Raw genomic sequence first — 25,949 nt, 5'->3', positions numbered from 1 at the left:
AAAATACATTTTAATACGTCGGGAAAGATAATTTCAGCATATTTTTTTGTTTTGTTGCAACTTAAAAAAATTATTTTCGAGCAAAAAAGTTTCTTTTTAAATTGAAAGGTAAAAGAAAAAATTTGTGGTTAAAATAAATCAATTTTAAAGTATTATTTTCAACATTTACAATGACGAGAAAATTTTGTTTCTTCATGAATTTCTGCTAGTTTCGGTTTCATCTTTAAAACAACTTGGAAAAAAACTATGAATTTATTTAAGAATGTTACGAAATTAATAAACAATTTTAGCTCCAAAGAAAATATTTTGTGTCAAATTGTGTAATATGAACATCTATTTACCTTTTTTGTTTGCTTATTTGTTATATTTCTTTCAAATTGATTGGTGCAGCTGTAACCAAGGCCAAGAAGGGAGCTAAGACCAGGGAAACAGAGCAAATGGAAAGGAAATTGTGTTTGTGTCTGAGATTTGTGAAGAGCAAGCTGCGTGACCAGTAATGGATTAGGATCAAAATATTATATAAATAAAAAGTCTGTGATAGTTTTAATAATATTATCCGCGATGCAAATCACAATTTATCCTTTTTTAATGCTTCAAAGTTTGAGCTGAACGTTTTATTATTTATTTATGCTTCTGTAAGCCTAGAAAGCTGCTAATCATCTTATGTTTACATTTTGGTAAATACATTTACCTTAAGTAATAATCAATTAATTTATTCCTTTAACATTTATCTACTTCTTCTGAAAACAGTAATTGAAATTTTTATTTCGTTGAAACTCTTTTGTTCATATTCTTTTTCTTTTTATTAATTTTAACTTAACGTTGCTTGCGAAAAGATTTTATTTTGGCTTAACTACCTAAAAAAAATTTTTCTTCTATTTTTTGTTTTGAGGTGCTTTACTAATGCGTAATATTGTTATACCTATGCATTTAAACAAGCTTTAACCTTAGCATAACCTGTAATAATGCAAATTCTTTCCCCCTTTTTTTAGGATAAATTTTATGGATTGACCTGCACTGGAATATTTAATGTGTAAATTATGGCATCATGATTAGTTTGTGAGTGGAATTCATATTTCTCTTAACATTTAGATAAAAAAAAGTTATTAATTATGTTTTAGACAACTATGACTTTTTTTTAAAACTAAGATATAAATTTTTCTGCAATTGTTTCCATTTTTATAACCGAATTTTTATGCTAAACTAACATAAGAAGATAATCTTGATTTAAAAAATATATTGTATTTAACCTATAATGTGAAAAAAAAGTCTATTAATACCTATTAAAATTTCTAAATGAATCTTGCAATTTTCTTATCACTCCATTAAATTGCTAATAAAAAGAAAATTTCGAAATTCTAAAATGTATGACTTTACATATACTTCTGAGAACAAGAAATGGAGTGTAATCATGTGGATGATCTGCTCTCAGACCTTCTAAAATTTGCAGCATTTGCAAGGTTTAGACTTATAACCAGGCATCATAATTTGCTTGCCAACTTGTTTCGTTTAAATTTATAGACTCTTACTTATGATGTTAATGTGACTCTGAACAAGTTTTCAAGGCTGATCACTTAGACGAGTGCAAAGCATTCTAAACTGTTAATGATCTGCCTCATAAGTATTGGAGAGCTAATTGCATCATAGTCAAAGCTTGACATTTGTCAACGACAACATGTAAGCCTGTGACTTTTTAAATAATTTTATATTTAACTAAAGCTATTTATTACTTGGCTTCTTACATCACATATATTGTTGATTTATGTTATCAAACTAAACATAGTAATTAATAAAATCAGAGCTGTAAATTTGAAATCAAAATCAAGGAAGAATTTCAAGAGGTGGAGTTGAAAAATGTTACTCGCAATCTACTCTGGTTGGTTAAAAGTTAGGTCAATAGGGTGTTCCTTGTATTGGGCAGTGTATCGTGAAGCTTTTACTGTGTATAAAATCTTTAATTTTCTCATTCTTTTTACCTTGGTTTCTTATTAGAAAATCTTACTTTCAATGTATGAAATCACCAAAATAAAAGGGCATTCAATATTAAACCTTTGCCGCTAGGTCGTATAGGTTAAAAAAAGAAACAAAAATTTTGATCTTTTGAAAATTATTTACTCAAATACTTATAATCAGTATGCAAAAGAAATTACCTATTACTTTTTTTATGCCGCAATTATTTAAATTATATTTTATTAAAAATATAATTTATCACATTAGAACATCTTTGATCCTGTGGTTGATTGAACTCATTGGTTGGAAAAACGGCATTTTTGTAGCTTACTACCTTTGTTACAAATGTAGTTAACTACTACTGCTTTTTTTAATATAGTGACTACAAACTAGTTTTGAAATGTAGTAACTGCTTCACTACTTTAAGGAGACTAACTTTGCTGGAGAACTTCACTCACACCCATGTTCACACCCGTTTTGAATAAAAAAATTTGCATAATGTAAATAATTAAGCAAGGAAATATTAAGAAATATTTATTCGTGTTTACATGAGCCAGTTTGTTAATCCACAAATGTAAAAAAAAATATTTTACATTTTTTTTTAATTTGTTCATTTAACCTTCAACTTCTTATGCCTTTCTCAATTGCAAATATTTAAAAAGTGCTAAAAAACATCAAATATTTGCAATTTTAAGCATTTTATGCTATTTTATTTCCTCTAAGAAATTAAGTACACCGAAAATATGTTCCCTTCTTTTGAAATAAAATTAATGTTTCACGAGTGTCCATTAGCATGTGAAAGAACGACCAAAGCTGGCTAAAGAATGACTAAATATGTCTTTCTTGCGCTTCAGAGAGGAAAGAAATAATCATGATTTTTCTATTCTCATTTGAGATTTTTTTTTAATAATCGGTAATCGGTAGTTTTTAAGTAAAATTAATTATTTTACATAGTTGAATAAAGTAATTAATAGCTTAAAAATTCGAATGAGCAACTTTATATTGAATATATTTAAAATTGGGCATAAAATGTTTTTATGGTGGCTAATAACATCATGAGTAGATTTCTTTGCCACAAACTAGTATATATAAAGCCCTGTGGCAGAATTGTGGCGACATTGTCGCAGAATGCTACAGAATTTTTGCTGAGAGATTTTCATTTGGGAGGGGGAAATTTTGGTTTTCCTTTCTGCATAATTTTTCAAAAAACGTTTTTTTTTTACTGCATAATTTAATTTTTTTAAAGATGTTTTTCTTGCACATCAGAGAGGAAAGAAATAATTGTGATTTTTCTCTTCTCATTTGTGATTTTTGCTAAAAATCGGTAATGACTGGCTTCAGCTAGAATTTCAGATTAATTATATAAAGTAAAATAATTCAGAAATCGCAAAAGTTTAAAAGATAGTTCGCTCTAGAAATGATGTTCTTTCTTTCATTTTTTTTTCTTTAATGAACACCATATTCTATAAACACTTATTTGAGTATCTCTTTTTTAAGGAGTCTTATTCGCGTGATTTGTGATCTTTATCTTGGGAGTTACCACAAGGATTTTATGATTTTTAATTTCTGTGCGAATTTTTGTTTATTACCGTTTAATTTATTTATGAATTTTAATCTGTGTAATGATTTACAAAATTCGAATGAGGAAGTAATGAGTGCCTTTTTCCGCCCACAGAATGTGAGAATATCGCCTATAATATTAAAGTTATAAGAATATTATTTTTCCAATTAAAATTTTTTATAAATTTTTATTCTGTAAACACAACGTTTCTGTTACTTTAAATTAGTAATTGTTTTAAAAGTATCTAAAAGCAAAATATTAGTGCTAGGGAAGTTTGTTGCAGCAAGTGCGAAAAAATTCTGCCTTAGGGATATCACGATAGGATCAGTCTTTTAAAATGTTTCTGCATTTTGATAATTTTATGTACATCTGTAGTCTTATACGAATCTTTCTATATTAATTCATGGATAAATATAGATTTTGTTATTAATTTCAAGATTTAGAAATCATTCTTTAACAAACAGCTGTAAAAAGTTAATGTTCGAATTAAAAGATTATTTCATGAACTTTTTGAAAATTCACTCATTAAAAAAATCCCCGAAATTCTCTGAAGTCTTTATGTCATCATCTGTTAAAATGAATCAATNTAGGGTGACCTGGGGTAATTCCTGATCAAAAAATGCAAACATCTATTTTGTAAAAAAATTATTCAAGATAGAATTTTAATATTTACTGGAAGTTTGAGGCTATATGAGATGAGTCCTATTCTACCTTCTTTTGTTTGAAAATCTAATTAGAATTCAAAAGATTTAAAATTTTTAGTGATCAGGAATTACCCCGTCTCTTGATCAATTCTGGGGTAAATCCTGATCATTTCTGGGGTAATTACTGATCACCAGTTTTTATAGTAAATGGGCTGTTTAAAAATAACTATACAATGGTAATTAACAAATAAGACATTAAGATCAAACAAATAAACCAAAAAGATATGTTTAAGCAGCTAATAAAACAATTTATTTAAAAGCAAGAATAAAGATTAACACTTTAAATTTTCCAAAAATCTTTGCATTGTGCCATACATTTTAGGCAAGCAGCCATCTCATTCTCATGTTCTGCTGGAATATAAGAAAGAGTTCCCACATGGGTTACTTTTGCTGGACTTTTTAATTTCACTAAGTGAGAGTGTAAAGTATGTCAACAGCTCTGACAGCAGTTCTCACACTGAAATTTTCATTTTCAATCAGTAAAAGAAATTCACTGATTTTGCTTAGTATCCTTTCTAGAAGCTTAGCATCCTTTTTAGGCCTATAATTTCTCACCATATTTATATTAGGATGAAGAAATGGCCATGAAATGAAGAAATGGAGACCAGAAATGGTGCAAATCAGAACACATTTGTCTTGTATAGAGTTAAAAACAAATTTTGTGATTACAGTTAAAATATATTTTATAGTTGTTCCACTTAATAAATATGAACTGTTATTTAAGAAAAGACAATTAGCTATTTTTTTACACTATTTATAAGAAGAAATGACAATGATCAGGAATTACCCCAGTGATCAATAATTACCCCATCTGTAGGGGGCAACGTTTGATATAGTTTCCTATAATCAATTATAATGTTGTTATGATCAATAAAAATTATGTTAGTGAAGATCATCCACAATGTTTAATATGCATTTTCATTTTTCGAAAAGTGCAAAATTATATTTTTCTTTTTTAGGTATTGCCAGTTTCATTTCTCCAATTCTCGCATATTCTGAAAAACTAATACAATGAGTCAAGATGAACCGAAATGGACTTGTAGTGCTTGCACATTTGAGAACTGGCCTAAGTCTCTTAAATGTACGATCTGCCTCTCTCCTAAACAAGCTAATGTTATATCACAAGAAGACTCTCAGGATATATACATGGTAATTTTCTTCTTGGTTATCTAATCCGTAGCTGAAAGGTGTATTTGCATGTCCAGTAGAATCTGGATTGCTAATTTTTCATGGGACCATTCATTGCGAGCGATACATACAGGAAAACGATGAATATGGTCAATATAAAACATTAAGTAATGACTTGAAAATGTATTAAAAGTAATAAAGAAGTAATGTGCTTCAAATTAATAAGGTTCACTTTAAGTATATATAATATACATATAAATTTTTATTGAAAAAATTATGTCCTTAATGCAAAAATACTTACAATGAAAAATAATGAACAAATTTATATATTTAAACTATTCATAAAAAATTTTAGTTTTAATACAATCTTTTTTTCTCAGTGAAGAAATTAAATTTTTTATGGTAGTAACACATTGCTGTTCATTTTCTGTACTCGTGAATCAATACCGAGTGCTGCTTAGTGTTCAAAGGACCTTCTGCATATGGTTGTGGTTTTGTTTCGCTTTCTTATCAGTATCACTTTGCACTTCTTCAGCTTTTGCAACCATTTCTTGAACCAAAAGTTTAAACTTTTCATTTCATACCACAACTTTCTCCACTGTCATAAAACTGCAATAAATCCTTATTTTCTTCATCATTAGTATCAGGAGTTACTATTTTTTTTCTTCTGAAAACGAAAAAACTTTGATATTTTCAAAGGTCTGTAGAATTTCCGAACAATAAACGTGGGAATTCGCTAGTTTCAGAAACAATTTTAAGTCAGCATTATTAACATTATAAGAATAGCATTTGTATTGGGACCTTTAAAACAAGACGATACATATGGGAAAATAGACGATACAGGAACAGTGTATTGAGATTTGACTGTAATCAGTTATATTACTGTTGTTGCAGTTGCTGCAATTCACCTAGGCTACTCAGAAACACATTTTTGCTCATAATAGCTCTAATTCTGATTTAATTATAAATTGTTTAACAAAATATTTATTGCATTAAGAAGCAAGAATATCTGTTTTTGAAACTAGTTTGAAGTTGAAAGCACCTCTTACCAATACTTTACTGTTTTCTGTTAAAACTATTATTTTAAACAGCAGAAATTTTATTTTCCAATTAAAATTAATGTAAGTAAATTATTGAGGATATGTAAGCTTATAAACTTAGAAGATTATAAGGGAACTTATATATCAACTTATAAACTTAGTGAAAAATTAAATATTTGAAAAAATAATACGATCTTTTATAATTTTTTTCGAAACCTGAAAAAACCTTACTTATACTCTACTATACTTACTTATACCATACTCTACTGGTAATTTTAGTGTCAAATGTTGCTGTACGTTTAGATTTGCATATGTTTGTGAACATATGTTGAGATTTTTAACAAACTAAACTCAAAATACCGTTCAAGATGGACATATGTAACTAAGATGCCTAATTTTAACTAATTCTAATATTGATAACTTGGTTAAAAAAAAACTTCAATTTGAAAACTGATTTCTAATAACTTCTTGAAATTATATATTTTGCGTAATTTATTTTATCTATGACCTAACTTACTGATCCTAATTGTACATTTTATTTATTACATATATTTTTCAAATCTCAACTATCCAATCTTCTATGAAAAAAATTGCAAATGGCATAAAAATCTCAGTCAGCATTTATCACTTTTATATTTTACGGAATGGAGGAAAAGTCGGAAGATGTACTCATAATTTTTTTTTCTCTTTTAATATTAGCACACTTTCCATAAGCGCTAACCTCGTCTGAATTAGATTAGAAAAAAATTTCCTTGATAGCTATTTAAGACAGCATATAATTTATATTATTTTATCTGACTAATGACTTAATATTTTTCACTTACTCAGATTGCTCCATTAATATCTGAAAGCAATACGAATCCAACAGCCCAGAGCAGCAGCGCTTCATCGAATCCTCACAACAAGTGGTCCTGCTCCTCTTGTACATACCTGAACTGGCCTAGAGCTACAAAGTGTACGCAGTGTTCATCTGTTAGAAAACAGTTTCCACCCTCCCCAGTCCTAGAGTCTTCTAATATCAGCAGCCCAAATGAACTTCTTTCAAAATCACCAGATGTTGTGACAACTTCAGCATCCATTCACTCTGACAGCTATTACAATGACAGGAATAAGTCTTGGAGTCGTACAATAAAGTGGACTTGCCCTTCTTGTACCTATGAAAATTGGCCAAAATCTGTGAAAGTATGTTGGCTGCATGATTTAAATCACTTGATTTTTTTTTAAAAAATCATTGTTTTAAAGCAGTGGTTCCCAATCTGGGGGCAATTTAACCTCACATTGGAGCCATAATCCTCAGGGGGGCAATGAGTATTCAAAAGAAAATAAATACAAATTATTATAAATAACAGTGAATATTGATGAAGAAGGAAAGAGGTTAAAGATTTGCTTGAAAGGGGAACTTTGATGATTATAAAGCTAGACATTCAAACTTTAATTGAAAGCACAAGGCAGTCATTGTAAAGATGAACAATTGAGTTTAATATTTTAATTATAATTGTTTTCAATTCTTTCAGGTTTCAATTAGAAAAATATATATTTATATTTTAATTATTTTCCTTTAAGTATCCAGACCTTTTTGAAAAGAAAAAAAAAAAAAAACTTCACAAAAGCTACATTTTTATTTTTTTCAATTCAAATTCAAATTATTTAAATTTCTAGTATTTCTGATGCTTATTAACAGCAACTTATGATTAAGCAAAAAGAAGAGGGCGATATGTGGCAGTCAACATATAAAGTTTAAGACTATAGATGGTAGTCAAAATCGTAAAGAGGACAATAGGTCAAAAAGGGCTGAGAACCACTGCTTTAAATCAACTGTGATTTATTATTTTCTTAAAACATTCGCTTGAGCCGTGGTGGCTTGGAGAATGGAGCGTTTGCCTTCCAATGCGATGATCAGGTTTGAATCCCAGTGATGGCTGGTCGATACAAATTCCCTATGGATCACGGGTTAGAGTCCCCTTGCCATCAGGCTAACTGTGGGAGGTTACCTCGGTTTTCCTCTCCATGTAATGTAAATGCGGGTTATTTGCATCAAATCCTTCTCCACGAGGGCAAAATTCTCCCAACACTTGATCCAGGAGTTTCCTTGTTTTCTGGATTGGGTTCAAAATTACAAGGCTATAGAGTTGAACATCAGAAGTCGTGAACACAAAATTATTTTTAAAAATTGGGTCAACTGTTCAATGACTCTTGCTGGCTGAGTGGTAGCGCGTCGCACTCCTGTGCCACAGGTCCTGGGTTCGATCTTCGGACCGGGCAAGGTTGATTCAGCCTTTCATCCCTTCAGTGGATCAATAAATGAGTACCAAGCATGCTTGGGAACTAAAAACTGGGGGTTCCGCTTTCAACTGACCACCTGACCGGAACATCTGCTCCTGCACTCCAGAGCCCAAGGTCAAGAAAACTGAGTTGGACACAGTAGGCCTTGGCCCTATATGGGCTGTCGCGCCACTGAGTTTAGTTTAGTTCAATGACGGTTTTAAAATAAAATAAATTCATTAAATAATATTATAATATAATAAATAAATTATTAAGTTGTAAATATTTTTATACAAAATTATTTATAACTACATCTATATTCTTTAGGTTGGGATATTTTTTAAAGTATGATTTCATTGATAATGTAGATTTCATCCAATAAAATAATAATAAGGGGAATGTATGTAAATTACTCTATTTAAAAATAAACTAATAATTTTTTTTTTTTTTAATTGTGAATGACAGTAAAATAACTTTCCCCTTTGTCTGTATGAAAAATAATTTGCTGGTAATAAACATTAAACATGTCTTAATCATAACCATTTAGTTATATGTTTATATAAGTATAAGTGCTTTTAAAACTTCAGTTAGTGTATGTCAATAATGAAGAAAGACTTCCCAGAGAAACTTAATATATATATGTGTGTTTGTGTGTATACGCATTAGCAAATGTATTCTGATCCAAACAAATTTATTCTTCAATAGATATTTAACTGATAAATTATCTAGGTTAAACAAAATTAATCATTACTTTATTAACACTTAATTTATAAAATTAAATAATAATTTTAAGCATTATAGTTAGAAATATTATCTTTTTTTGTTATATTGTTTTTAAATAATAGGTATTATTGACGCACTTTGCCTGTTAGTGCAGTTATTAAACGTAAAAAATATTTTTAAAAAATCTGATTTAAATCTGTATTTATTTAAACAGTATTTTTGGTATTTTTACATATAAACAGATAGTTTATAGTGAGGAGGAGATTCCTAGTATCGTTGATATTTCAGGCAATGAGTTGCTATGCATTTCTCAATCTTTATGATGTATTCAACTTCGCTTTCATGTAATAATATAAATATGAAATATTGAGTCATGATAAATTATTTAAAAGAAGTAAAAATCAAGTCAAGTTATCATATTTCTTGTTATGAATTAATTTCATTTTATCTTTTTTTTTAAAAAATGTTTTATATTAATATTATAGTAGTGATATTGATAATAATCCTCTCGTAGTGCGTTCTTTGCCACTCTGCCAGACCCAAAGTAGATCAATCTTCACAAACAACAGATGAAGAGAGCCGGTCTGTTCAAAGAGTTACCACATCTCTCTATTCTCCCATCAATTGCCCATCCATTCGTAGAAATGATCACTTATCATCTGACACCACAGAAATACAGGTTATTACATCGATTTGTTATCACTTGTTTTTAAAACAGCCATCAGTTGATTTTTAAAAGTTTCCCCTAATATTGAATTCATATCCTGTTAAAAATAGATTCACAAAATGTTACATTTTTTAGAAATGATTATCAAAAAAACTTTAAGAAAGTAAAGAATCATGTTACCTTAATGACCTACTTAAAATTAATAAAGTTTCCCTTTGTAGCATGCCAAAATGAATAATTATAAACAAATTAAGAAGCACAAAAAATAATTATAGAAAAAAGAGGACGTGGCACTTTAAAAGCTGTACATATAAATTGCCCTGTATCGTCTCTTAATATCAACCCGTTATGTGCAAAAATGAGTATTACTGTTCATGTTTTTTGCATATTTTTCAAAAAAATAGTAATAATCTATTTAATCCTTTGTTTGATAAACATTTCAAATTATAACATTTTCCATGATTTATTAAGTGCAAAATTAAAGAAAAGAAAAGTAAAAAAAAAAAATTATCATTTGCATACAACATTCTGTTAGAATTTTAATAATTTTTTTAATAAATGCACTGCCTTATCAAGTATGTCAAAGCTCTATCTTTAATAAAAAATTAAAGTCCTTTGGAATGGATTACTTACCAACACCAAAAAGTTGTCTATGTAATAAAGCACTTTTAAAGTTTTGTTTTTGCTAGAAAGAATGGCAATAAATTTTTGTTTTAGTTTGTTTAGAATTGCTTGAAGTTTTTGCATAAAAATAAATAAAAACAATTTCGATAGGTCAGTAATTTTTTGGGTAATATGATCCCTTAAATAATTGAAATTTTCTTTTTTTTTCCTTTTCTGAAATTGTTTTTATCTTTTGTAAACTGCAAGAGTTCATCAAATTTTGCTTCGAAATTAAATGCTTGATAATGCATGCTAACACTTCTTTGCCAAGCTTTTTATAATTAAAATAAATTACTACTTATTATCAAAATTTATTATAAAAATTAACAGCAGATGTATATTAATGTCTATATTATTTCCCATATCTAAATTTAAGATCTATTTTCAAATGCTCTTATTTTTGAAGCTAGGCTACATATATACTTATGAAATATATTAAAGGCGGTTTTATTTCCCTAGGTTTCAACTCCCTTAGCTTCAGCTAGTGATATATCCATAGCATCAAACAACTATTTGGAAGAATGCAGACTCCGTAATAGCCGTAGGAACAACAGAGAGGTGGACTGGACATGGTTGAATGCTTGTATGGGTGTAGTAGATGGGGATGCAGATCCTGTTATTGAATATTTGTCTCTGGGTGGGGACCCCGCCAGACAACTCAACGCAAATGAAGTTGCTCTGCTTAAAAGACCTTCTGCATTTGATTCCGGATTTACTCTAGTGCATTTAGCCATTCGCTTTCAAGTAGGCTTTTTTTTCTTTCTCTCTCCTATTACCTTAAATAAAGTTGAATTTCTTACTGAACACTGTGGCATGCAGAGATGTGTTAATGCTCAGGACAAACTATATTTGCTACCTCTGAAAAGTACAATGTAATAATAATAATGTTGACTCTGAAGAGAAGAAAAGCCTTATTTAATTAAAAGATAAAAATATTTGAATGATACATATTTACAAAAATTTTAATGCATAGTTAAAATTATTTTTATGTAAATGTCTGCTGAAATTAATCTTTCGTAAAATTTTATTATTTCCAGCAAAATATTCTTAAATATTTAAATTTTAATAACCTAAAATTTCATTTTTATGTTTGCTTGAAATTCATATTTTACTATTTTGCCTAAATAATAGATGCAACTAATAAAAAAAATTAAGTTCCTAATAAAAGTAACACTTTTATGTTGTAGACAGTTTAGAGGTCATCAATTGGATGCCTGTAACTGTTACCCCCTTTTCTGCACACCACTGACGCTACAACGAAATTAAATTCAAATAGCTGCCTTCTCTATACGAAAATTTAATGTTTAAATTGCCATCATAATTAAAGCTTTCATGAATGATGCTTAATTAAATAAATTTGATTTGAAAAAGATTTTAAATGGAATAAGGTTAATTGTGTATAATCCTTTGGTATAATTATTGATTGCTGACAAAATTCTGAAATTAAAATTATGTTAATTATTCTTATTTGACTACCACTAAGAAAAATTGCCCTTCATGAGTGCATAAACCAGCAGTCGTGAATTTAAAAAAAGTATTAATGAAAGCAGCTCGATTACAATAATATGTAAGTTAATTTTTGCAGATGCTTGATTTACACTTTCCAACTCTTCAATTTCAAATTTGTTGTTAATTTCTCTTACATACAAACTTAAAAATAATATTTGGCATTTGTAAAAATAGTAAGTGTTGAGAAATGTTTCAAATTTTAATCTCATGTAAAATTAAAAATCTGATAAGTTTTTTTCTAACTTTTATTTATCTTGGAAAATCATAAAATTTAATTAAACATAATATTAAGCTTACCCAAATGCTACTCTTAGGTCTTAGTTTTATCCATACCTTTAGTTTTTGTTATTTTATAGTAAAAACTGGCTTAATTAGCTGTAAATAATAAACGTCTATTGATGTGTACAGAAATGACGTTCCCTAATGTGTACAATACTATTAATGAATACTATTTTTTGCAGTTTTTTTCCTTTTCCTAACTTAAATATTTATAAATATTTTTAATAATTATAGAATATTAAATTAAAAAATATTTTTAATGCTTTTTATTTTTTCCAGCGTGAGGATCTGTTAACACTTTTACTCTCTCACACTGGCATGACACGACCTGCAGCTAAAAGAGTTCCAGCCGACATTAGTCGAACTCTGGCAGCTGACATTCGCCATATGATCACTGCATCACTTAAGCAAAGAAGAGGCGAATTTCCTTGCTATTTCGTAACTGAGTGTGTTACTTTTTCTCTTCCTGCAGGTAAGGTTTCATTACAAAAATTTTCTTTAAGCAGCAAATCGTAAATTCAGAGTGAATATTTATTTTTCCGTGCTCAATATTTTAGAGTATTTTTAGTTATGCTCTGTTAAAGGGTGTCTTGGAGTTAGATACTACTTCCTTCACCTCGCATGTTAACATACAAAAAATTATAAGAGTACTAATTTTTTATATCAACAATGACTATTTTGGAATAGTGTTTGTTTCACTTTATTCCTATGGCAGAATCGCAGCAACATGGTTACATTGTCGCAGAATGTTACAGAATTCTTGCAGAAAGATTTTTCTTTTGAAAAGTAAAAAAAATATTAGTTTTCTTTTCTACAGAAATTTACATGTAATATTTCAATTATGCATATAGATAAGTTCTTGCACGCTCAATTTACACCGATAATATCATAAATCGATGTAATGTTTCGGTTGTATTTTCAGCAGTTATTGATATTGATTTTCACATGGATTTTAAATATCCCGATATATTTCAAACAATATAAAAAATTCGAATCGTGCATTTGAGTATTTACTTTTTAAGGCAATAATTATATCAATTTTTGACAGTTATTGCTATTGATTTCCCCCTAGTTTTTAAATCCGATGTTTTTTATGTGATATTATTTATTACAACAATCTAATCTCGAAACAAAACCCGCATTTAAGGAGTCCGATTAGCATGATTTCATCTTTCAGCACATACTACTACAGATTTCATGATTTTTAATTATTTTCGTTGTGATAAATATTTAATTATTTAAAAAATAAGAAAAAGGAAATAATTTGTGCGTCCTCCCCAACAAAATGCAAGAATATCATATTATCAGAATAAAAAATTATTACATGTTCAATTAAACTTATATAGATATATACTTTCTCTTCTGTTAACCGCTTTTGTTATTTTAAATTAGTAACATATATGTTTTTATTATTAAAAGTATCTTCCAGAAAGATATTAGTGCTAGAGAGTTATGTCGCAGATAGCTCGAAAAATTCTACCTCAATGCACTTTATTCGTTAAAATGCATTTTATTGAACCAAATTTTAAAATTTTAGGTTTTTAAATATTTTTTTTGAATTTTTTCAAACTTTACCAAAACTACTGTATTAGCTTCAAAAAAATTTTTAAACTTCAAAAAATTGTGAACCTAATCAATGGGAAATAAGTTTTCATGTAATTCTACGAAACTTAACATGGAAAGTTAGGGAAATGGAATCTGAGGGGCACCTTTGAGACTGTTCTTAATCTCCTTCATCATGTTAAGGACTTTTTGTCAATAATATACCATTTTTATAACTATTTTGAATTTATAATTGTTAGTTTAAGTTTTGTCCATTGCCTCTATAGTGATTATGAAAATGGTGCAAATTGTTATTTAAGAACTTTTTTTTTCCTTCTTTTTTTAATGAAAAACGAAATAATATTTTTTTAATCTAAAAATATTAAAAATTGAGAAGTTGTTCCAACTCTTTGCGTTCATAAAAAATTTTAAAAATTAAGAATTTATTGATTTTAAAAAATTACATTGTGTCAGAAAGATTTCACCAAATAGAAAATTTTTTAAATTTTAAAGAAAGTTTAATAATGAAAAAGTCAAATAAAAGCTTTAGTGTAAGTTTGAGAAACTTAAATTATGTTTTTCTTATTATATTTTGTGTTCCTTTGTGAAAACTGGGAAAAATATTCATGATCCCTTGTTAATTGGTTAAGGCTTTGACTTCCATCTCTATGTACAGAAATTAGACTGACTCACTATCAAAATGTTGATAAGAGATAAATTTTTTGTTATTTTTCTTGTGTTAAATTCTATTTTTAGTACTGCTAACACTAAAAAAAGAATAAGTGGCTATATTCCTCACATTTTTAAGCAATTATATTAATAAATAATAATAAATTAAGAATAAATTTTTCAAAAAAAAAAAATTGTGCAATAAATTAACAGCCTAGTAGTAGAGTTGATACTTTATCATTATAAACAATTATCAAATAGTCTGTAAGATAACAAAGAGTTAATAAGTGAGGTGAGGAATAAGAGATACTACTGAAACATGGCCCTAGAAATGTTTCGTTTTCCTTTTATTTATTTATTTTGAAATGCAGATGTTTTTACTTTTGATACACGCACTTGGCTGTTTAATGAAATTCGAAATTGTGAAATAATATTTAGTACCTGCCATGTCTATTTATTTGCTATAGCTATAAACATATTAAGAGTTATGAGTGTTTGTACATTTTTAGATAGATAAAGAAAGAAACGTCATTTTAAACTTATTTCTATTTGCAGAAATAGAAGATTTCAACCCTATTGTTCAAGAAAAACTATTTGATGATCTCTTAGACAGAGATGCACAAAAAGGTTATTTCAATTTCTTCTTTCTTTGAAAGTGTTTAACTTAATACATTTAAAATTAGTTACTTAAAATGGATACCCAGAATAAAAAATGGTAGATCCCTACCTGCTTTCAATTTTGTGAGAAATGTATAACAGAAGACTAAAAATAAGTATGGTTTCACAACTAATAAAAGTCTTAGGGTTGAGAGTTATGGTAGAGTCCAAATTCCCAAATGATACTTCGGCAAATGAAATATAGACGATACTAGTATACTGTCATAAGTATATAAGTCGATATCTGCCTGTTTTGTTCTGAGTGTCCATTGTTATGTAGAAATAAATGTTAAATGTGTATGGAATGCAGGGCTGCCAACTTTCTACGCTTTTTGTAAAAATTTATTCTAGTGATAGCTATGTTTATGTTTTATTGTATTTATTCATTTAAACTTATTTTCCACCCCACTACATATAAATTATTTAAATATTCATATGCTTTGTTCCAGCTTTCTCACAGCAGCTCTCTTAGGATTTTTAAATGCTAGCAAAATTACTAAAAATTCACAAAGCTATGATTTTTAAATGTCTACCACTTAATAAAAATTTTGGCAGAAAGCGTAGTAGTTGGCAGTCCTGGGAATGTATATTGAAGAAATGTATGTAAGGAAAAATTGTTAAGACTAAATCAAAATATGTGTGATTCACAATTTTACAATATTTTATAGCAAGTAGTATAAAAAGAGGAAAAAAAATGACTACAAATCATACATGGTAAAAGAAATTTAAACAAAAACTAAGATAAGAAAACCAATAGTAAATAATAGAGCAATATTATAAATATTTCATTGCAAAATCTTGTTTGTTTTTTCTGCTTTAGAATTAGAAGAAGAATCACCTATTATAAACTGGAGTTTGGAACTTACAGAGAGGCTTGGGTCCAGACTTTACGCTTTGTGGAATAGAAGTGCTGGCGATTGTCTTCTGGATTCTGCACTTCAAGCTACGTGGGGAGTTTTCGATCGTGATAATACACTCAGGCGTGCCTTGGGGGAAAGTTTATGTGAAGCAGCAGCCGTGTAAGTTCCCTTTAGTTTGTTTCTTTGGTTTCTATAATTTTTTGTTATGACAATAAGGGAGTTGAAGAATTGTATAAAAAAATACTGTGCATAATTTAGCAAATGTTAACTTATAATCAATGTTTACTCTTCATTTTGAAACTGCTTTTCTTCTTCTAAGAAACAGTTTTAAATTGTTGATTACGAATGTTGATAAAAACTTGAATTTATTAATCTTTTAATTTGTTATTAATAAAGGGAGTGATTTTAATAAAATGTTAAAATTCTTTCTTTATTTATGTCAAATATTGAATGAGGATCATTCCAAAGACTGAATAAGGAACAAAGCCAAGACTGAAATTTATGTATCTCTGATATAGAATATAAATATCTGGTCCCAAACTATATTTTTTTTAAAAGTTTTCATTGTATTTAATAGTTATATTTTATATATTTTTAACGTTATAGTTTACATTATATTTTAATAGTTTTAAGTGACAAATTTTCTTTATTCTCATAAAATAATTTTTTTATTAAAATAAGTAATAAAATAAAACAGTGACCTGACAGCCGCCCATGGAGGACCAATCATACTGTGTCCATCTGAGTTTTCTTAACCTTGGGATCTAAGGTACAGGAACAGATGTTTGGGTTGAGTGATAAGCCTAACGCAAAACCCTCAGTGTTTAGTCCCCAAGCCTGCTTGGTACTCATTTTATCAACCCACTATGGGATGAAAGTCTGATGCTATACTTTCTTATCATTTTAGATTTTTTAATTTTAGTTTAAGAAGGTTCCAAGCACATTTGGCTACAAACAGTCATGAAATAGTCTTAGAAAACCCTCTCTTTCAAAAGCAAATTCAAATACCAAGATTGCAAAACAATTATGAACTCTTCATTGAGTACCCAAATTCTCTAAAATGCTACTTATAACCTTCAACTACTCAACTTTATATTTATTGTAGAGACTGCATGCATGCAATACGTTAAAATTGGAGAATGCCTGTCATATTTTTTTTTTCTTAATTAAATTTTGACAGAAAACTGAAGAATGGAATTCTGCAATTAAACATGACTTTATAATGAGTGTTAACTAAGTTTTTTATCATTTTATTGTCAAATACTAAAAATTCTTACTGAGTTTTGTTGTTATTTTACAGTCTGTATCCACGTTGGAAAGAAGCTGAGACATTGCAGGCGAATCTCTTACAGTTTTCGTTGGACGAGACTCAGTGGCAGGAAGATTGGGCGATGCTGCTGTCCCTCGCTTCTCAACCGGGCTCCGCTCTCGAACAAATGCACATCTTCACCTTGGCTCATATATTGCGTCGTCCAATCATCGTTTATGGTGTTAAATATGTAAAGAGCTTTAGAGGAGAGGCCCTCGGTTATGCTAGGTTTGAAGGTATTCTTTTTTTAAATTTTATTTTTCAGTTCCCTTTTTCTAATTATTGTTCTCTTCTTATGATGGTAAAATTGTATATCTATGATAAGATATGCAGTCTTTCTTTCATTAAGTTAAACCAAATAATGTAAAAATCTTATTCAATCAGGAATCAATAAAAATTTAAAATCTTTATTTGGTTTTTTAATGCACTAATTTCCTTGTTTCAAGGTATATACTTACCATTGTTGTGGGAGCCAACATTCTGTTGGAAATCACCGATTGCTCTCGGTTACACCAGAGGTCACTTCACTGCATTGGTGTCTCTTGAGCCGGAAACCGAAGATGTCCTTGGCGCTGGAGCTAACACACGCTCGGGAGATGATCTGAGGGTCATATTTTTACCCTTAATGACTGTTGATCATCAGAGGCTGCCTGTGCACTTCTTAACACAGGAGGAGGTAATTAACTATTGTAAATGCCATAACAATTTTTCTTTTAAGATGTCATCACTTCACATACGTTACACTTGGGAACTAATGTTGTGTTGCATTTGTAAAAATACTTGATTTTGCCTAATTTGGGTGTCGAGATTGCAAATCTGGAATTAGTTTTGCTCCAAGACAGATTTTTTTTAATGACATTTTTAGTCTATTTTTTGTTGAATACAGCATTAACAAGTTTAACAACGTTATATGTTGCTAATGTTGGGTTGCATAAATAACAAAATTTCCAGAGATGTTATGGCTCACCATCAGGATTAAAATTGCAAAGGAACCCATGCACGAAAACATTGTTGTAGGCGTCTGGTGTGCTTTCCTATTCTGACATTTTCAGAAGCAGTTCATAATAGAGCCCAATGGCTAATGACAGTATTTCCTTACCTATGCTGTTTTAATCCGGATGATATGCTCTTACTTTCTTAGAAGTTGGTCACAACTTCTATGCGACCCCCTATTATATACAAAGTCTTCAACCTTGTTCATTTCAACAAAAAATGTCATCTATAAAAAAGTAGCATCGATAGAGAAACTGATTGTAGATCTAAAATCAGCAGTACTATAGTATCTAAGATCTGTTAAAATCTCATGTAACAGAAAACAAAAAAAAAAATTTCCCCGTGTTATCAATTATTAATCCGTTACTAGTAGCTACCAGCTGTTATTCTTGTACCTTTTTGTCAAATTAACTTAGTATTTGTGAAATAGCACTGCGTTTTTTTTTTCAGGCAAAGAACCTATATTTATTGTCTGCTTTAGTTTGATTAAAAATTTCAGTAAAAATAAATCAAAATTAGATATTTAACTATCAAAATGATTCTCACCAACAAAGTTTCATGTGTAAATACTCTTAACAACCATAATATTATGAAGATTGATTATTGGCAAGTCCTCTAGTTCATCCTTTTGGATTGGATAGCTCTATATTCCTGGTTACTTCAGTGTGGATTATGCTGTATTAGTAACCTGTGTTAGCTTTGTCTTGTTTAAAAATGTCTCGGTTCAAATCTTTTATGCTTAGTGTGCGCAATCTCTTATCTATAAAAATCTATAATCTGCAACAAATCTTGAATAATGCTATTTATCAAACATGGTTGTGTTATACATTAAAGAATAAGAGTTAATCTAATTTTATGAATAATGTAGCACAACTGATACCTTTTTTTTAAAGCTTTATTTCATTTGCTTATATGGAGCAGGAGGCAGCACTGAAACACAGAAGCGCTATCTCTTTGCGATTGCAGTGCCAGCATTTTAACCACCTGCATGTTTAACTATCCTGTTATTATGCCTTATTAAACAGATTTATTATTAATTGTGTTATTCTTCAGTTCCAACAAATATATATAGAGAGAGACAGAGAGAAGCATATTTTTATTTATAGATAAATTTTTAAAAAAATGAAGTACAACCAATGAGAGCATGCAATGAAAAAATGCTTTTAATTTTCATTGCTATTAAACTGTAAGACCATTAAGATGACTGCAATAAAGTTCATAAAAGCTCTAAAATTTTAAATTCTGGAGTAATAAAGTTTCATGCTTCATGTAACTATTTTATCTTTTCTCTTCATGTTTTATCTTATTTGCATGTGTCCCTTTGGCAAAAAAACTTTAGATGCATGTACAGTATTCTCTATTACTTACTTAGAATTGAGGTTTATTTTAATAAGATTTCCCTACAATTATAATACAATTTTGATATTCCAACATACACAGTCCCCTATAGTTAATTGCTATTCTTAATTTATAGTTTAAACCAGTCGTCTCAACTCAAAATTGACAGCTATATCGGATTTACATCCTAAGGCAGTGTTTCCCAAAGTGTAGTGCGCATACCCCCAGGGGGACGGGAACAGTTTAGAGGGGGTACGCTTTCTTATGCGAAATAGTTTGCAACAAACAAAAATTTCAGAAATTTTTATTTAAAAACAAAGCTAGCCATGAGAATTTACAATGACCTAATTTTCTAATGGCTATTTTTTGCAGAATCAACAGTTAATAATTCTTGGTGACGACAGCCGGTTGTGATTTTTAACTTTTGTGCAATTTTTTATTGTAAAAAAATACATTTTTCTATTAGTGGTACACAGCGTTACGAAAAATTTAGAAAGGGTACACAAAAGTCATAAGTTTGGGAAACACTGTCCTAAGGAATTGCTCTTGATTTAAAATATTTTCTTTAATAATTATTACAAAATAAAAGCAAACAAAGGTTGTGATTTTTTGAAATGAAGAAAATTAGTACATAAATAAAAATTATTAAGGTATTGTATTTTTACAGTAATGTAATAATAGTCTATATAGACATGAACCCCAACCCTTTTTTTTTTTAAAGCTCTTAACACCTTCTACTGAATGATATAAGTTTTTTTTAACTGTTGTGACATAGGAGGAATACTATGTATAACAGTTGAACACATTAAATAGTTAAATTATTCATTAAACAGCATGCATTAACAGTTGCACTAACATTAAATACAAAAATGTAGCTCATTTTATGCTGACGACAATGAAATTGGAAAAAAATTTTAATATGACAAAAAGCTGTCATTTAAAAAATAAGTTAAAAAAAATGAAAAAAACTTTGTTGTTTAATTTTTTAATATTTGGAAAGTTATTCATCACTGTGCTGTTAAGGTTTTAGAAAAAGCATACAAAAATTGCAAATTATTCTTTGTAATGCTCTTAATGTAAAATCTTGCCAACTAGTGATTTTAGTTTAATTTTGACCATTTTAGTAAAATTTTTAAATATATTTTTAAGCTGATTTCTTTTAGCAAGATAATACACATAATAAAGATTTGAAGCTTTGCTTCACGTTTTTTCAGGATTCAAATTCGATCAAATTAAATTAGTTTCATTTAAGGACCATTCAGAATAATCTATGCAGTAAAAATAACCTTTCACAGCATTATAAAAATGCCTCCACAAAATTCCAATCTAAAAAATCAGATTTTTCACAGATTCTAAATTTCAAAAATAAACTTTTTGCAAAATATGTTTTTTTAATGACTTGTATAAGCAACAGATATATTATTTGCATTGTAGTTGGGCAGAGAGGAAGAAATAATGAAGCAATGGTTGGATTGTTGTGTGACTGAAGGTGGCATCCTAGTGGCACAGCAAAAAATACTTAAACGACCTTATCTTGTGGCACAAATGATTGAAGAATGGCTCGGATTGTATCGAGGTCTAGTCCGTAGACCCACCATTCACTCATCATCACCCGAATCTCATACTCAAGTCTACTCAAGTGATGGGGATTCTGATCAAGAATAATGAACTTAAATTTTGTGAGTTTACTTATTTTTACCCAAAGTTTCTTAACTTTTAATTATATCATTCTTTACTTTTAATTATTATTCCAATTTTGAAATTTACATATAAGTTACTTTATAAATTATGAAAGTTCTATATTATTTATTTTAGGAACTCTTATTAAATACCATCTTTTTTCTGAATTGAGGCAGAGAATATCTTGAATAATATTTTCAATAAAATAAAGTAAGAGTTTGCTAATATTCAAGTCTGTTAAGTTTGCAAAACTCCATGCAAACCGTTGTTCCGACCCACGCTACTTTTTCATTGTTAGAGCATTAGTTATAGATCATTAAGTATCAGGAAACGACACATACAAAACATGGAAATACATAAAATAACATTTGAAAATAAAACACCTGAAAATAATAATTGAAAAAGAAAGATGTAATATTGGCAGCAATAAAATGAATGTTTTTAAAAATGAGTATTTCTTTTCCCTCTCTTGTTTTCCCATACAATAGCAAAAAAAAAAATAGAAATTAAGTGTGCTAGCTCCAGAATTTAAAGAACTCTTGCTGTAAGTGTCTGATTTAATCTGGCTTTTTGCCAAATTTAAATAATGATGTGGATTGATAAGTTGAAAGGCTTGAGAGAAGAGGAGGAACAAAAGTAGGAAGTCTATAGGTTTTTATTTCTAAACAAAGGTTTACAAATTAACTAAGAAGGCTGGGTAGCTCAAAAGGAGAATTGAAAGTTACCCACAAATATAGCATGTTTAATGTTTGTTACGTGATGGTTAGTTATTCTATCGCTTTTTTTTGGGAGGGGCATTTATTTTGACAGTTTTTAAAATCCCATTTTTTTTTTAAATACGACATTATTTATTACAACAGTAACCTAATCTCTAAACGAAACACGCATTTAGTGCACCCCTTTTTGAAGAGTTGGATTCGCATGATTTTGCCGTCAATCTTTTTTCTGGTATTCACTGCTATGGATTTCACTATTTAAAATTTTTTTTTTATTGTAGTGATGATTTACGAATTGCGAAAAAGCAAATAATTAGTGTCTTTTCCTCCTACAAAAAGTGAGAATATCACTCATATTAGAATTTAAAAAAATATTACATATTCATTTAAATATATATATACAATTTTATTTTATCCAAATAGTTTTTTTGTTACTTTAAATTAGTAACATGTATATTTGTTATTATTAAAAGTATCTTGCAGAAAGATATTAATGCTAGAGAGGCTTGTTGCAGAAATCCCAGAAAAATTCTGCCACAAAGAATTTCATACAAACTCAAAAATATAGTTTACTTATTTAGGCATATCCCTTATTGTGCACAATGCCACCCTTATAAAAAAAAATATTGGCTACTGTTTAGGCTAGTTCCTCATGCACACCTTGATTTCATTGTGCATTTGAAATTGATGCCCCTCTGTTCTTTTATGAGCTCATTAAAGATATTGAAGCTTACAAATCTGGACTTTGTATCTCTATATTAGTTCCTTGCGTGTGGTGAACATTGTTTAGCAAAACAATTATTCCATGTAAAAGTCTACTTTCTGACCCTGTTAATCATTGATTCCAAGAATCAATAAGAATAGTGTCACTATCAGAAATGGAACCCATTTTGTTCTACTCTGGAAAACAATAAATGACCTGATAGCTGCTCGGTTATCATCCTTTTATGATTGCTTCTATTACAAATACTGCAACCTAACAAGTGAAAATCTAAAGAATACTCTTTTTCACACCAACAGATACATTTTAGGTTCATCTCGCTCTTTCTAAATAACATAATTTTGGTTTTAAGGTTGTTATTATTATGTTATTCATTGACTATTCATAATAATTTACCAGTGTTTGAAGCTCCATTTTACAAATTTTGGAAGTTCTATATTGATAACCTTACCAATTTTGTTATTTCTATGTTTTAAAATTATTTTACCAATTCTAAAAGTTCAATATGATATATCAAATCCTATGCACTTTAATAATGTTTCATTTGAATTTTTTTTTTCCAGAACATGATGCAATCAGCAATGAGAGATGTAAATAGTGCTTGTGAATATCCCGTCCAAGAAAAGGGGGACTATTTTATGTCATAGCTTCATCACCCTGTATATTACCAACAACATAGTGGGGGGGCACATTGTCCCCACTTCAGCTATTTTTCTCTAATTCTGTACAGATAGCAAGATGTGTATTTATTCAAACTCTTTTAATTTAAAAAAAAAAACTAATATTTATTTTACTCTTATTCAGAGAGAATCTAGAGTTATTTCTTCCCCCCCAATTGTAAATAGAAAAAAATAAAAGTATGTGCATAATATGCAAGTAGAAATTGTAATTTAAAATGGGTATGCAAATTTTAGCATTTTTATTTTACGACTGTTGATTCTTTAAATAAATTATATGTTTGAGACTTGGCGCAAAGAAAATCTGCATAACTCTGTTGTGTGAATATGAATTGATGATTGTTTATAAAAGAGAATATTAATTCTGTTTTTATTTGTTGTGATTTTAATAAATGTATAGCTAGAACATGGATGTCATTATTAAAATTTTTAATCCATTTCGACACATTATTTGCCTTAGTGTGTGCTAAGCTGAGATTTTAAAAGACTCAAAAGCTTCGTATTTTTCTCCTTTTGATTAATTGAGTTTTCATTTTAAATTTTCCTATGACGTGTGTGATTTGCTTTAAATGTTGTTTTAAAAATAAATTTAATATATTACTTATAAAACTTAACTTTATTTGAAATTGATAATTCCCGATTTTATCTTTATCCCTCCCCATAAGGCCAGAAGAGAATTCTTTGTTGGAACACTTACTTACTATGCACTTTGTTTCCCTGAAATAAAATTATTATCCTTGTACAAATTAAATTTATTTAAAAATAAAATTAACTATGAATGGCTTGTGGGTGATTATTATCATAACACGCACATACACATATCTTAACAAATAAGTATAATGGTCAAGATCATACAAGTTTTAGTGGACTAAGGCCATTTTTTCTGTTACCATAAAAAATAGTTATTTTCAATTTTTTTAAAATTTATTAAAATATTATTATAAAATTAAAGTAGAACAAAAAGGACACTTGTGCAATACCGTGATGTGTTGTGTTTTTAATAATAAAATTAAGTGCTTAAAGGTGCTTATTTTCTATTTTAAAAGCCCTTAAAGGTGCTTTTTTTTTTGGAAATTTTGAAAAAATTTATTTTTCCTTTTTCGAAAATGAGATTTTTTCTTTACCATGTCGATTTTCACATTATTCAATGCGAAATTTTCACAATTCATTCAGTCACAATCCATTTCGGCTTATCATCGGTCCATAGCATATGACAGCGCTAATCATTTTACATGTTTGATTAAATACTTACAAGTGTGCATGTGCGTCTACTTAGCTGGGTTTGGTAAGATTATTGCACTCTCATGTACTGCTGCATTTTGCAAGATATTCTCAATTTCAGGCTTCATTTTCCACCCTCTGATATCAAACCGATGTGGTGGCTATTTTTTATGGTGGCTAAGATAATCAAGAAAAAGAGTTTTTTGTCAGTCTATACTATCATGATCATGTAAAGTCTTCGAAATTTATTTTGCATTTTGTTAATGTATATAGTACTGAGTGCTTAAAAAGCACTTAAAAGGTGCTTATTTTTTGTTGAAAGATTTGGCTACGCACCCTGTAAACAGGATACACCCTGCATGCTTTCACATGGGAACTTTTCTGTTTAACAAATGAAAAGTGTTATTCATTTCCCTAAACTCCCTTTGAAAAATACATAAAATATAAAATCAGATTCAATGCATGAGAAAAAGGTGTTTTTAATGAACCTTAGACAAGCAAATTAAGTCAGGAAAGAACACCTTTCTTTTGACGAGAGCACATCTTGGGTGAAAATACGACTTCACTCAGAACCTCCCAGATAAATAGCAAAGTAATACAGTTTTTAAAGCAAAATGAAGAATACAGGAACAAAGAATTTTTATTCATATAAACCTCAAACATAGTTTTCAATTTTTGTTTACATACATCCAGTAGATATTTAGAGACTCTGGTGTATTTTTATTTAACACATTTACTGCCACTCTTCCATTCGTGCATGATAGTCACAAAATTAGCTTACTGCGCAGGTGCAAGATGACATATTCCAATCAAAAACTTAGAAAATAGATACACAATTTTTTTTTAAAGGTGCCATGACTATTGGATTTTGTTAATCGTCAGTGATAATGTTTACTATATAAAAAAAAAGCTTAACTTTGTAATCACCAGATCTAGTATTTATTACACTCCCCAAATATGTGTGGTCTTTTCTTATTTTGGAACACAACATTTGAGTGGATTCCAAACCAACAAAGGTAAAGTTTGAGAAAGGACTGGAAATCCTATCCCAAACTAGGCTGTGATTGGCTAAGGCTTTAT

General features: G+C 29.0%; 1 protein-coding gene across 6 annotated transcripts; it reads left to right on the top strand.

The window, feature by feature from the left end:
* Positions 1-92: 92 nt before the first annotated feature.
* LOC107442226 (ubiquitin thioesterase trabid) lies at positions 93-24,430 on the top strand. Of its 6 annotated transcripts, none has more exons than XM_016055734.4 (13): positions 93-677; positions 993-1,059; positions 5,175-5,364; positions 7,212-7,565; positions 9,883-10,047; positions 11,158-11,442; positions 12,766-12,958; positions 15,253-15,324; positions 16,175-16,373; positions 17,515-17,759; positions 17,970-18,199; positions 21,289-21,533; positions 23,535-24,430. In XM_016055734.4, the coding sequence occupies exons 3-12, from the start codon at positions 5,227-5,229 to the stop codon at positions 21,517-21,519; spliced, it is 2,112 nt and encodes a 703-aa protein (XP_015911220.1). In that variant the 5' UTR covers positions 93-677; positions 993-1,059; positions 5,175-5,226; the 3' UTR covers positions 21,520-21,533; positions 23,535-24,430. The 6 variants fall into 6 exon arrangements, with proteins under 6 accessions (XP_015911220.1, XP_015911224.1, XP_015911222.1 ...); XM_016055736.4 differs by having other exon boundaries at positions 238-530; XM_071177078.1 differs by having other exon boundaries at positions 260-320.
* The last annotated feature ends 1,519 nt before the right edge of the window (positions 24,431-25,949 follow it).

The sequence above is a fragment of the Parasteatoda tepidariorum genome, chromosome 2 (assembly GCF_043381705.1).
Source record: "Parasteatoda tepidariorum isolate YZ-2023 chromosome 2, CAS_Ptep_4.0, whole genome shotgun sequence".
NCBI classification, from domain to species: domain Eukaryota; kingdom Metazoa; phylum Arthropoda; class Arachnida; order Araneae; family Theridiidae; genus Parasteatoda; species Parasteatoda tepidariorum.
Note: the sequence above shows the minus strand (reverse complement) of the source record. Positions and strands in the feature narration are given on the sequence as shown.